Here is a 14,035-nt window from a genome sequence, read left to right on the forward strand (position 1 = left end):
GAAATATTGACATTGGAAAAACAACAACCCCCACCCAAAATGTATCCTTTGCATATCAAACACTCACCTCTGTGGCTGTAAAAGCAACGTGACTGTTTAGAACATTCTAAACTATGATGTGTGATTTCTTTTCAACACATATCTTAATATAACTGTGTTCTATGAATGAAACGCAGGTTGAAGTGGAGCTTCTCTCTGGCCAGTGGGCTCAAACAAGTCCTACCTCCTCATGCTGATGAGACAATCCTTCTAGGTGGCCGGACAAGACGGGGGCTGGCAAAGTGGGGGGGGTGGCGGGCCCTCCCGGTGCTTCTCTCTTATCTTTATGAGAATGGCTGTGACCGTGATCGGATTGACGGTCACGGTCGTCGGACTGTGCTGCGGGAGGAGACGCGGTTCTGTTTCGCCCTCGCTGTCCTCGGACCCTCGGCTTCTTGGGCCGACTTCCTGTGGTGGAGGGAGAGGACTGTGGCACTTGGGACGGCTCCAACTGGGGAGAGGGAGGAATGTCCGTTACTGTCTGCACTTCCGGGACGCGATTGTGGTCATGGTGATCGCTGTGGTCGTGGCCGACGTGGTTGTGGCCTTCACCGTGGCTGCTGTGCTCGTGGCTGCTGTGGTTGTGAGCGCTGTGGTCGTGAGCGGCGTGGTCGTGAGCGGCGTGGTCGTGAGCGGCGTGGTCGTGAGCGCCGTGGTTGTGATCCCTGTGGCCGTGGTTGCTGTGGTTGTGAGCGCTGTGGTCGTGGTTGCTGCGAGGTTGAGAAGACAGGTCCTTTTGGTCGGAGGTCACCTGTACCTGCTCGTGTTTGTGCTCTTTGTCATGTGCGTGATCGCGGTCATGATCGCGTGTGTCCTGCACATGTCCATCAGAATGTTTATGGTCACCGCCCTCTGCTTTGGCGGGATCATGATTGTGTTCCGCGTCATGTTTATGCTCATGCCCTGTCGGTGCACCAGCAGCTGGAGAGGCAGCCGTGGTGTGCTGGGAGCAGCTTGTGGGAGCTTGTTCTGTGTGTGGATGGTGGGAGCCAGGCTTGTGGTGCGGCTGGCCGTGACCGTGACCCTGGCTGTGCGCTTCATCGGCAGACGAGTGCGAGTGAAGCCCCTCCTGCATATCCACCAGGTCGAGGTGAGCCACGTGGTCGTGGCCCAGCTCCTCGTGATCCACATCTACCACCTTCACTTCACCTAGACCCAAGCTAAACAGCAAGCTCTGAAATCCCTGGAAATCCAGCCGGTCTTTCTGGCCGTAGCGCCCGAACAGCTGCTGGATGTAGAAGCGCTGCTCCTCCTCTAGAGTCTGCCCGTGAGGACCTTTGGCGTCTGGGGACGAAGTGGCTCCTCTCACGTACGGGGCCTCGGAAATCTGCAGGTCGCTGTGGGTCTGGTCGGAATGGGGATGTCCGCCGTGCTGGTGGCTGTGCCCGTCCCCATGGCAGTGGTTGCACTGATGGAAAAGGAAGGCGAGCACGCACAGGAAACAAAACTTGGTGTGCACGTGGACTCGCATGGTCCCCTTACTTCTGGTCCCCTGCCAAAACAGGAAAGTAACAGAAGCGGAATTTGGATCAATATTCTTTTGCCAGTCATATAAAAATAATGATAAAAACAGCTTAAGAAACTGAGTAAACATCATTCATTGTATTAGTGGCGCGTTTCCTGACCAGTACTCCACTGAATTAGAATTTCTAAACTCATGAATTAAATCACGTTTTTTATTTTTAGCTCTTTAGCATACGTTTATGAGTCTTTAGAGTCACAATCACATTTTGAGCAGCTGCATCTTGCGCCATACGTCCTCGCATAGTTTTAAGGACCATGGTGACCGTGTCACTTTAAAATGATTGGACTGATTAATACCAGCAACTGTAACTTGGTATCCTGTTTATCAGCTGAGTAAGACATCAGTAAGACAAGTCAAATCTGTTTTCTCATCCGATTGCTCAAAAGCCTCTGCTGCCTGGACTGCCTAAAATATCAGCACATTGAAAGTTGGACTGAAATATTACAATATTCATATTATCCACACTGATACCGGCCCAAATTGAAGAAAAAAAAAAAAAGGCGCAGCTGCTGAATGTTACAGTATATTCTTACATGTTTACGATAAAAATTTGTCAAAGTAAACTTAAAATGATCATGGGTAAAATATTTATACTCGTTTGTTCTTTGTTTAGAATAATCATGGTGATGCCAGTAAATCAAATCATTTTCGGCCCTAAAGAAGCCCCAGAAGAGCTTCCCATAGTGCAACAGGGTCTGCGTAATCATAAATTACACACAGAAAAATATTTAAGATAATAAGCCTGCTCACCACACATAAATACTGCAGACAAACCCCTTGAGCCGCTACCTTTAGCTTAGCATAAGAGATCCATAACTGAATCAGGGAGCCTTCCGGAGCAAACGGTCTACTGTGAATTGGGTAACAAATAGCTTGTCTCCCCCCCCCCCCCCCCCCCGACTCTAAAAAAGGCCTGAGGCAGCAATATCATCCCAGTCAACTGATCCTCATAAGGTCTCTGGTGAAGCCCGTGGGTGGTTGATGCGTGAGGATGGAGGAGGAGCACAAAGAGGTCAGAAGAGGAATACTGTCGGACAAGATGGTAAAATTGCGCACAGCAGAGACCAGACAAACGCACAAACACAGAGGTCCTTTGGCAGCCAGCTTGTTAGCAATGTGTGCACTGGATTTACAGCAAGGACGTCTTGAGGGAATAGACTTGTGTGTGTTGTGCAGACTACATGTACTGGGCTAAATGTTAAGAAACAAATGAGAGATGCTCCGCACAGTTGTCATGGCTGGCAACGACAGATGGCACACTGTGGGCAACAACAAAAAACAAAAAGAGCACGTTTCTTTTTATAGACCGACAAGAAGAAGTTCCAAAACAAAAAAACGAAGAAGAGAGGATACAGATGACTTAAAAAACATTACACTTCATTTTACAAACACAACCCATTGGTGACAGAGTTGCAATCAGCTGTTGTTTTTTTTGGTAAAGGGTGAAAAAAAGTAGACAATCCGACAGAAACATTTGAATCCTCAACAATACAGTGTTTGTATTCATCCCACTAAACTAATTTACAGAAAATACCATTCAAAAAGATTCCGCTCGGCGAAAACAAAGCCCGTGTTCATTCTCTAGAGCCTTGATCAAGGTGTAGACGACATCAACACCTTATCAGCTCATGACTATTAGGTTGTTATGGGCCTCCTTCACTCCATATAACCAGATCAAGAACGTGTGTAAAAGCAGTCTTTGGGATCAGCATTTTGAAAGTGTGTCGGTGCTTAATATCATGTCATATTATGGGTAATGTTTTTTTTATTGTTATTGTTGTAATGTTTGATTATAGCCGTCACTGACATTTCTGCACAAACTACATGATAAAAAAACTTCAAAAGGCCGTGAACGAATCAAACCTTTCAAAAATCCATGACGACTAAAAAAAAGGTCCGATCTCATTTCTAAGTTACGTTCAGAAAGGGGAAGCGAGGCTACTTACCACGACGTGCACTCGGATGGCTGGTGTGTGAAATTAAAGTATGGCCACGGAGCGAATGATGCCGCTCTGGCTCAAGGCTGCAGACAGCCAAGTGTGACGACGAGCCTACTTCACAGTGTTTATAAACATGAGGCAGCAGTGACCTATGAACCTTACGGCCGATGAAGGAGGGGGGGGGGGGGCAAAACCAGGACCTATTCCTAAGAGCACACCCTCTTAGCGGCAACAGAGCCTGCTGTGTTTTCCTGATTGGAGTCTTTGTTGTGCTTGTTGTTTGGAGGAAACAAGATCATGTCTATTTAGTATGAGAGTTCAGTCGTGTGCTCCACAAACCACAACCTGTTGAGTAAGCATGACAAACTCATTTTGCAGTGAAAGTGGAAAGTTTTTTCCCCCTCTAAATTGATATTCAATATCACCTTCTTTGCTGTAAACATTTACAACTTTATAATGTAATAAATGACAAAATATACCTCGTGAGCTGTACCGCAATGCGCACCACTTGTTTGTGTCCGTTAAAGGGATCTTAATGCAGGAACCGGCATATTACCAAAACTGATTGGCTGAGCTGTCGGTAATGTAATCACCGTTGGTTTCAGCACAACAAGACACCTAAATAATCCCATCACTGCGCTGCGATAACGCGGTAACTCACCGTAATACGTCTCCTCCTGCTTGGCCCCCCAGTCCTGCTTGGCCCCCCAGTCCTGATGCTACTGTATAAGGGGGGAGGGGGGGTTAAAATGTGCACTCTGGAAAAACATCAAAGTGGACAGAAAGGTGCAAATTGGGAATCACACGGACACAATTTTTACACGACAAAAGGTCACATGACGCAGTGCTCATTGTGCCACAAGAGGTGAGTAATGTGACGCCCTCTTTCTTACCGTATGACATTTGTAACATTTCTCCTCACCGGGGAATCATGGCAACTGTTACACATGTATCAGAGCAGTCTACGCTTGATACTAAGAGTTGTGGGACCAGCCTACGGTGCCTTCAAGGCCTTTTCCTGAACAATCAGTTTAAAAGAGAGAGACTCGACGTGCGAAACACAACCCGGCCTGAGAATGATTATCAGCAGTTTGTTTCGCAGTGTTATAGGAAAAACACTTATTAAAAGGCAGGTTTACAGACATTTTGAGATTGTTTGCTTTTGTAGTGTTTCAGTCCTTTTCCTGCGGCCACTACTACACCCTACTCGCCCTATCCATCCATCTGCCCAATCTCAACAAGGGTTCACCATATAAAGGGTATGCATAGTCACTGTTTATCTGAGGACACCTCCCTTACGTTATGCCCAGGTGGCAAAGGGAAGTCAATGCTGAAGTGCCTTACGATTGCGTTCTTTCTAATGGCCAGCAGGGGGCATCTCTTCTGGTTATAAAAGAAGTCTGGTTGTATAGAAGTCTATGAGAAAATGACGACTTCTCTCTGGATTTATTACCTCAGTAAACATTGTAAACATGAGTTTATGGTCTCAATCGATAGTTTCAAGTCTTCTTCAATAGAGCATGATGTTCATTTAGTAAAGTATGGTCCATTTAGAGTCAAATAGACCATAAATTGACATGTTGCTACTAGTGTTTGGTCTGGGAGTTGTCATTGTTTTTGTCTTATAACTTTAACAGTGTGCTTTCAGCTCATGAAAGTTAATTGTAACGTTTTTGTGCTCCTAAAAATGTCATATTCAGCGTTCCGTTGTGTAGCTCCACCCTCTCGTGTCATTTGCGGTTCCAAAAAAAAGATGACGACAGCCAAAAACCGAGATGGCGACAACCAGTATGCCAAACTCGAGGCTTCAAACGGCAGTCCACAAACCAATGGGTGACGTCACGGTGACTACGCCCACTTATATACAGTCTACGTTGATGCCCCTCCAAAGGGCATAACAAAGCCACTAAAGCTGCGATACTGACAGCAAAACAGACAAATATCATGGCCATGAAAGTTCACAAGATAATTCAATTGTTTGTTTAATCACAGGAGTGAATTTTGGAGTTTATTTGCGCAACAGTATGGCTCAGTATAATGGAACTCTAGCAGCCCCATCAGGGAAGCCACAGTAGACATACAGCAGAAAATTGATAACGGCTGAACTCCATGTAGCCGCTTCAGTTTCAGGGTCCTAGTATCGCACATGCTGGCTCACAGAGAACAGATGCCTCGCTAATGTTAACAGTAACACCTGTGCTTTTCCCACTATGATAAGTCAATATGTCTGCTGCTAAAAAAAGAGACCATTAGAGACCACAACGTTTTAAAACAATATTAATATGTCAGGGAGACTTGTGAGGTCGGCACATTGGGAATTACAAGACAGGCAGAGGAGTAAAAAAAGTATGTGGGCGAACAGGTGCATTCAATAACCAATTAATGTAACAGCGCGAATGACTCCTCATTGGCTGACAGCAAAACAGTGGAGGAAAAAAAACATCCGTTTGTGTCCGGCACAATCAAAATGCCCTCACAGTTCACCAGATAGCCAGAATTGGTAGGAACGGCAATTGAATCAAATTAATTCTGAGTTGTCTATAAGCCGCAGGTGTCCCCGTTGAAACATGATATTAAAGCGGCAAGATGTTACAGGAAAGATTTTTTTAAACTTTTAATTAAATAAATGCCGGTAACATCCACAGCTTTTGTCGTCTTTTTGCAGCAAGTCAGTTCTTCACGCTGCCGTCTCCAGTGTCTCACCATCGATCCATTGATGCCGAGCGTACGTGCAGCAGCTCTATTTCCTTCTTCGACAGCCAGACGGATCGCTTTTAATTTTAAAGCTGCATCATATGCATTTCTTCGTGTCTTTTCCATGATGAGGGTGCCTGCACGAAGCGCAAGATCGGTGATCTGAAACGTAACGGACGACACCTGGGCCAGCGCTCCAGGACAAAGCCCCGCCCCCCGCCCCCCCCCCCCGGGAACACGGGCCCCCCTCCCACCACCCCGCGGAGGAGCGAGGACGGCCCGCGCCAAGCACCACCGGACAATTTGTTATAAAACAGCGACAAATGGTGCCCGGCGCGAGCTGCCCCCGCCCACCCACGGGGCGACAGGAGAGAGACCCACGCCGCCAGGAAGGCGGAGCCCCACCTCGGAGCAGCAGCCCAGGAGCCCCCTGCCCATAATCTCCGGGTTCCTGCCGTTAAAGGGACATACACACCAGGAACATGGCAGGGAACCGTCACACCCATGAAAATCCATCAATTAGCCGCATCGCTGTAAAAGCCGCAGTCTCAAAGCGTGTGAAAAAAAAGTAGCGGTTTATATGCCGGAATTTACGGTCTGCTGCTAAAAAAAGAGACCATTAGAGACCACAATGTTTTAAAACAATATTAAATATGTCAGGAAGACTTGTGAGGTCGGCACACTGGGAATTACAAGACAGGCCGAGGAGTACAAAACCTGTTAGTATGTGGGCGAACAGGTGCATTCAATAACCAATTAATGTAACAGCGCTAATGACTCCTCATTGGCTGACAGCAAAACAGTGGAGAAAAAAAAAACATCGGTTTGTGTCCGGCACAATCAAAATGCTCTCAGTTCACCAGACTAGACAGAATTGGTAGAGCGGCAATTGAATCAAATTAATTCTGAGCTACTGATATAAACCTAGCTGTTCAATACTTAAAAGGTAAACTTTGAAAATTACATTTTTTATTGCCTGTAGCAAGCCTATACATTATAAATGTATTATAGTACTTCATTATTTTAGATTTAAAGTGCCAGTGAAGAAAGACTCCACCGTAATGGTACATAATGATACATAAAGCACTTTTACACAACAATAACAAATCCTCCAACAAAAATACTATTCGCTGATCTGAATGTCTGCAGTTCAATTTTGCAGGGCTACAATTACCACAGGCATGAACGTGTGATGGAAGCTGAACAGCTGCAAAAACCCGACTGCATAAAACTTATTTATGTAGTTTATTTTACATAATTTCCCCATGTCTTCTCCAGGTTCTTGAAGACAACAGGAGCCCTGTTTTTCTCCCAGGGAAAAAAAAAAAAAAAACGGCTTTGGCCCCTAAGCTGTTTCATATGATTCACACGCGACCATACACATCCGTCCCATCGCAGTATAGCGCTGCTGTCTACAGGGACGGAAAGAACGATACAAATCTCCTCCGGTATTCAAAAAAATGGCATCAAATGGGTTTCACGAGTCAAAGATAAATAAGCGGGGGGGGGGGGGGTTTGCCAATCATCCTGATTTCTTACATAATACAATGTGCAACGCACTCTGAGCCTTTCCATTGACCTGCATTAAGACGAATAAACCAACGATGAACAGATCTACAATACTTGGTATTACGTCCAACAGTGTTTTGAACGTGGCGACATTGTGGATCCGCATACTGCGAGGCCAGGGAACTATAGTGTGGAGTAAGAGTGAGTCACAGGACAAATACAAACATGACGGAGTGGAAAGTTTACAAAGAGAGCGGATGTGAACTGCAACCGTGGACCCAACCCAAAGCAGCCGGTCAGTGGGAATCTTAGGGCCTTTTCACACATAACAGTCTGAACCGAGGGTCGTGGTTTTGTCGGCCCGGCATTTGCGTATGTTTGATCCGGTTAGTTTTGTTCTCACGTTGCGCAGCAGGGCTATTTTCTACCTCTGTAGACGCTTCATTGTAATGAGGCACATGCCATTAACATGATGCAGATCCAGTATATCCAGCTGAACATGATGCCAAGGAAGACTCATGTGTAATGTCAAAGATCGAGATATGCCCGTGTGCTCTCAGCACTTCCACCGTCTCTCGCCATACTTCCTTAAAAAGATATTCCTTAAAAGTTAAATATAGCCCTTTTAAAAGTCCCAGTGAAATAAAAATACATTTCTGTCCCCGTGTTAATTGTTCGTTACTCTGTTGTTACATGCCAAATATATGTCTAAAATAAACTCCTCTCTTTTCTCTTCTGTACAGTGGTTTGAAATGTTTGATGACTCAGCGTTTAGGAAAACTCCTCCAATCAACGATGCAGATTTTGAACCGGCTCGGCTCGAAGACTGTTCCTCTCGAAGAGGAACAGTCCTCCGTAGATCCGCATCGCGCTGCACTCTCAGCGCGAACACTTTTTTCAGCGGTCCAATCAAATGCGAAGGATTTGATTTAAAACAAAGCTCAAATATTAAAGACACTCTGACTTCAGCTTCACTGGGACTTTAAAAAAAAAAAAAGGAGCTACGCTTCTCCTGCAGCATGACGCTGGTGAGTCCGAAAGTCCGGACCAGACAACGTAGGTGTGACAGGGTCTTCAGGAGGAGTGTTGTGTGCTGTTTTCAGCTTCCCCATCAGTGTTTCCTAAGCATTCATTAGACATTAGTGGTGAGGCTTCTAGCGCTGGCAGACAGAACGTGAGACCATTACAGCTACAACTCAACCATTCACAAGCAAGTATACATGTTTACAGACATTTTGCTGCTGCATGGACAACCACCCATTGCTGCTGCTGCTGCAAAAGAAAAACAGTGATGAAGGTAGTCATTTTTACACGTCAAACCTGCGATCAAGAGTGGCTATTCTGTGGAATTTGTCATGCGGTAGGTCTCCTGACTCAAAGTACCGGGCATGTTCACGTCGACATCAAAAGCCTTTTTAACGGCCAGCACTGGTAATAGCCCTCATTATAGCAGACTCCGCACAGGTGGCAGGTGTGAGTTGATCTCCACGCACTTGTCGTCGCTTGAAGACGTAGATGGGTTGACGACCGTATGAAATGTGGCCATGGGCCACCATGACACGTGCAGGTTTAATGGAAACGGACCACGACTTCCCTGAACTTCTCTCACAGAGTCAAACGGCCCCGCGCACAACAGACATCAGATTCAGGTTTTGCAGTTTTGATTGAGGCCACTGAGTCCGTTTAGACAATGAAAAGATGCTGTGTGTGGAATCAAGGAGCTGCAACGCAAAAAAACCCCAAAAGAAAACAGTGGAGCGGTCGCTGCGGTCGAGGCGCAGGTGCACGGCTGATGCTCTGTGGCCTCGTCTGAGACCGAAAAGGCTAGACTAGACACGGACGAGTAAACAGAACGATCAGCTGAGGAGTACACACACACACACACCGCGCAGATGGTAAAGACACAACACCTTGGCAAAACAGAGCGATGCTTACCTTCAGTCACAAATAAGCCCCTCCAAAAGAAACAGGAGTTTGCGGCGCACCAATACAAAAGGTTCACGCCGGCGCTGACATAAGTCACAGGTTGAATGTTTTTGAGTCCAGTGACTTAACTAATTTGTAGAGGGAGGAGGGGGGCACAGGGCGGGAATGTGTGTGTCTGCATGTTTGAGCAGTCAGGGAGCACCTGATCTCCACTCACGGCGTTCGTGTGTGTGTGTGGCTGTAAATGCACTACTGGTGGGCCAGTCTGACCATTTTGCCGAGGTGTAAATCAGCAACTTGAAATGTGTAAAAGATATCAAAAGTCTGTTAAAACAGCAGACTGTCCTTGGTAAAAATGATCCTCGCTAAGTTTGGTCCACCTGTGTCAGCGCTGACCTGGACTGACCCACGACTCATTCTGCATGTATTGAACGTTGGTGGGAACAATATATATTTCTACATTAAACTGACACCTGATGTGGACAGTGCTCAAGCTAAAAAGCGGTTATGCGACAACAACAAAGAATAGCTGAGGCTGGCTGAGCTTAGAGTGGATGTATTGGTTGAAAAATATTAGCTATCATGACTAAAAAAAATGCCCCATCTGCGTAAAAGCGCCGTATCGTAAAAACAGCAGGAGTGTGGGAATGTGTTACGTGTGCAGCAGATTGTGATCATGCTGACCACGAAAACAAATTCAGCCGCCAGGCCCGATGTTTACACAGTTCTTATAAGGAACATGCAGCTGGACGCCCTGGTGATTTTCACCCAGGCGTTTGTACTGTAAGGTATCAAGGTAAGGTTCCATTTATTTAGGACTGATTTTAACTTCCCTTTTACCTGTAAGCTCCCAAGAACACTGGCTTGTGACATTCTAAGTATAATGCTACAAAATTGACTCAGATGATTGACTGTAATTACAGTGGACAAATGCCAAAGGCCATTATTAATTCTATTGCAGGGCACAAAAAGTGGCATATTGTTGAAACACATAAGCTGTAAACAATATTCAGCCACATACAAAAAATATCACCCAAAACGTTGGGGTAATTTAGCGGTTGGGAAGTCATTCTTGGATTTTTGGGCTTGATTTCAGCATGGCTCATAATAAGGCCTTTCTATTGTCGCTTTGTCCTCAGTGGAACCGAAACAACAGAAAGTCAACAATCCTAACAACAATTCCAAGCCAGGACATGACCGGTGTAATCCTGTGTTCATCGTGTCTGCTTTCTTTGTATCCCGGTATAATCCGGCAAATAAGTAACAAAACAATCTGGAAATAGAACCTACGTCTGGGTTTTCCGTCCACATACGGTAAGCCTACTTTAGATGTTCAGCCAGCAAAGCCCAGACCAAAACTCAATTTCAGCAACAGCGTACATATTTGATATGAGAGACAAAGTTGGTTGCATTGTAATTCACGGATCAAAAAAAAGAAAATTCATGAGGTCCCATCTGTAAGGGTTCGCTGAGCCTTGATTCTCCTTTTCCAGAACTCAATCATATAAGTGTACTTTGGGGGCTGTTAACTACATTACAAAGGCAACACAACACGTATACCTGTGACACTGTAAGAGTATCAAAACGCGTGATTACACAGTGTTAGTCTGTGCATAATATCCCTAAAAAGCGTGCAAGATCTCACTGGCTCTCAACGGCAAATGGTGCCAACTACGGTGAAGTGCTGACAGAGCAGTGTTCACTTGAGAGGGAACCCGAGGGTGGGCGCTACTACGCCTCCGAGACCACGCTGTCGGTGGTGGACGACGACAGCAGTGCAGAGCAGCGGCACCAGCGGGGCACGCTAACGTGCACTGAAAGCATGCATGGCAAGGAGAGGCTCGGATAACGACACACATAGAGAGAGGGTGACTTCATCCTCTGCTCAGGTAGACATGACTCCACTGTATCTCCACACAGCTTAATAGTTGTTTGCTGCTGCACTAAATGTTCAGAATTTGTTAAATACAGCTCCTTATAAGCTGCAATTTAAAGCTGTATGCTGCAATCGCCTTACTGGTGTGTTGTGAATAAGGTTTGGTAACGCAGCTCAACTCTCCGAGGGGAGCTGCACAGATATCACACACAAAGGTCAGTGTACTAGCACTCAGCCTGTGGACACAAGTTGTATAACGTCTTATGTGGTTGTGGAGGAGCTCTGTCGGGTCTGGGGGATAAAACAAATAAATAGGCGTAATTAACTGAGCCCCTGGTCCCACATCTTGCGAGTTAAGTAAGAACAGTACAGTACTCAGAACATAACTAAGCCGTTATCCTCAACAGTATATATGAGAACTGCCTGCCTCATCCACACGGAGCATGTGGAGGCGCAGATTACAAAACATGGCACAAATCAAATTGCGATAGATATTGTACATGTCAACACTGAAGCTTACGCGTTGTATTAGATCAAAGGTCCTCTAATCCTGGGGGCATAGCGTTTCTTTGTCTTCTTTTATTAGACCGGGGTTAACGAGACAGAACAGTTAATACCAAGATGCTCCACACTTTAACAAATAAAAAGTCTGCTCTACTTGCTTTACTAAATCCATTTAGGTTAATTGTATTCTTAACTGGTGCACTTGTAATTTGTGCAGTTGTTAGTTGTGTTTTAACTGATGGGACATGTTGGCATTATATATTAGACACAGCTTAACTAAAAGGAGGCGATCCTTTACCTGAAAAAGGCCAGGCCGAAATAAAGCTACATAGCTTGGTACATATTATGACCAACATTCAAAACGTAGCTTAATTCAGTACCAGGAGCTCATACGGTGACATTTGTATAACCGGTGTGTGATTTAATGAATCATTTGCACTGTGTAAGTCACTACCTATATACTGTAGACAGAAAAATACATACAACTTGTTGCACGTCTGCATATCATTTCTCCAATTCTGGCAGTTCATGAAAATCATCAAAGGATCATAGGAGGACATTTTAGGGGACGGGAGTCGTGTTTAATCTTTCTTTTCAAGACAAACATATCATTGATTACGTGCTTAATACACATCCATTTTAATATTGCAGTTCAACAGTGTAAATTGAATGGGCTGGTTCATGAGGACGCACTGTATGATTTTAGCATTTTACAGCATGCATTTGGGGCCACACTGTTCATGTGCTATGTTTTTAAGGCAGCTGTGCTAATTAATGCGTGTAAAGCTGCTATTTTGCATGCTAAGTGCTCTCACGTCAGCACACTAGTGTTACTTTATAGCAAACGGCACACATTTACTCATGCGTGCTCTGAATTAAGCTCTTCCACATTTCAATGTTTGTACTACGTTACAATAGACCGCACTGAATATGTATCAGAACGGACAATGAGGCTTAAATGTAAAATTCACATGCGACCAAAAAACGGTCACTACATATGCTATGTGTCCGCCCAATAAGGGGGCGTGAAAATACACTTTGACGGAGAGTAAATAAAAAAATCTGTTTAAAAACAACTCGGTCATATACGTTTGTCTTGCTTTAAATCTAGCAGCCACGCTGTTTAAGAAGCACAGACACGATACCGCTCAACAGTCTAGTCTACTGAGTGGGCTTAAACGCCGCACGTGGTGCGCATAATGAAACACTGAGCACCCCTCTTTCTCGTCATTGAAACGTGCCTTTACAACACCGCAGCGTTTAAACTCATTAAAACGCGTTCACCACCAGCACACAGCTAGTCGCCATTGTCCACCGCGAGCCCCGGGAAGCTGCCAGAGGCACGAGTTCAAAGCCCGGCGCGTTTGTTTAGCAAAGAGTCGCCCCTCTCGGACAGGCTAATGCTAACGCTAACCTGGAGAGGAAGGCAACAATTCAGCCAGCTAACGTTAGCTAGCAGACGACTCGCAGGGAATTGGCTCACAGCCTACGGAGAGCAACGATAACACACGTTGCCAGATGTTCCGTAACGCACGCTCACATTAGTGGTTACTAACATCTACACGTCGTGGCGAACGCTGTCCGGGTCCATGTTGTGGGAGTGAATGACAACAAATGGGTTTTTATATAGTTACCTCACTCGAGTGCCGTGTGCATCTCCTCTTCGCTCGGTACCAAAAAAAAAAAGAAAACCACCGGTCTGGTTTACGTCAACGCACGTCATTCACCAACGCTTTTAACGAACTTTCCGTAGCATCCCGACAGGGGCGGACCAACTGTCTGCGCTATCTGCGCAAAGAGTTTGAGAAAACAATGACTGTTCTTTCCGCCAGATTGTGTCTGGGCTGTCATATGACTGGCTGAGGAAATGATGTTCAGAGGCTCAGACCGGTCCAGACAACGATGAGCAAATGCCCCCATCCGCGTCATCAGACAAATACACCCTCTCATTTTATTACAGCTCATCATAACAGGAAGATGAGGTCACAACCCGTGCTCTGACACTTAACGTGATTAGTGTGT

The 14,035-nt window shown here is 45.6% G+C and overlaps 1 protein-coding gene across 2 annotated transcripts in view; it reads right to left on the reverse strand.

The window, feature by feature from the left end:
• The window catches only part of slc39a10 (solute carrier family 39 member 10), a 32,607-nt gene extending 18,853 nt beyond the window's left edge, over positions 1-13,754 (reverse strand). The window contains exons 1-3 of one of the 2 annotated variants that reach the window (XM_079276899.1): positions 13,648-13,702; positions 4,166-4,226; positions 224-1,531 (exon numbers count right to left, since the gene is read on the reverse strand). In XM_079276899.1, coding sequence (XP_079133025.1) covers positions 224-1,510 — 1,287 coding nt within the window. In that variant the 5' untranslated portion in view covers positions 1,511-1,531; positions 4,166-4,226; positions 13,648-13,702. Of the gene's footprint in view, positions 1-223; positions 1,532-4,165; positions 4,227-13,647 lie in introns of both variants that reach the window. The other variant, XM_079276900.1, reaches the window with a different exon arrangement.
• Between the last annotated feature and the right edge of the window lie 281 nt (positions 13,755-14,035).

This window comes from Melanostigma gelatinosum (assembly GCF_949748355.1).
Source record: "Melanostigma gelatinosum genome assembly, chromosome: 10".
Lineage (NCBI taxonomy): Eukaryota > Metazoa > Chordata > Actinopteri > Perciformes > Zoarcidae > Melanostigma > Melanostigma gelatinosum.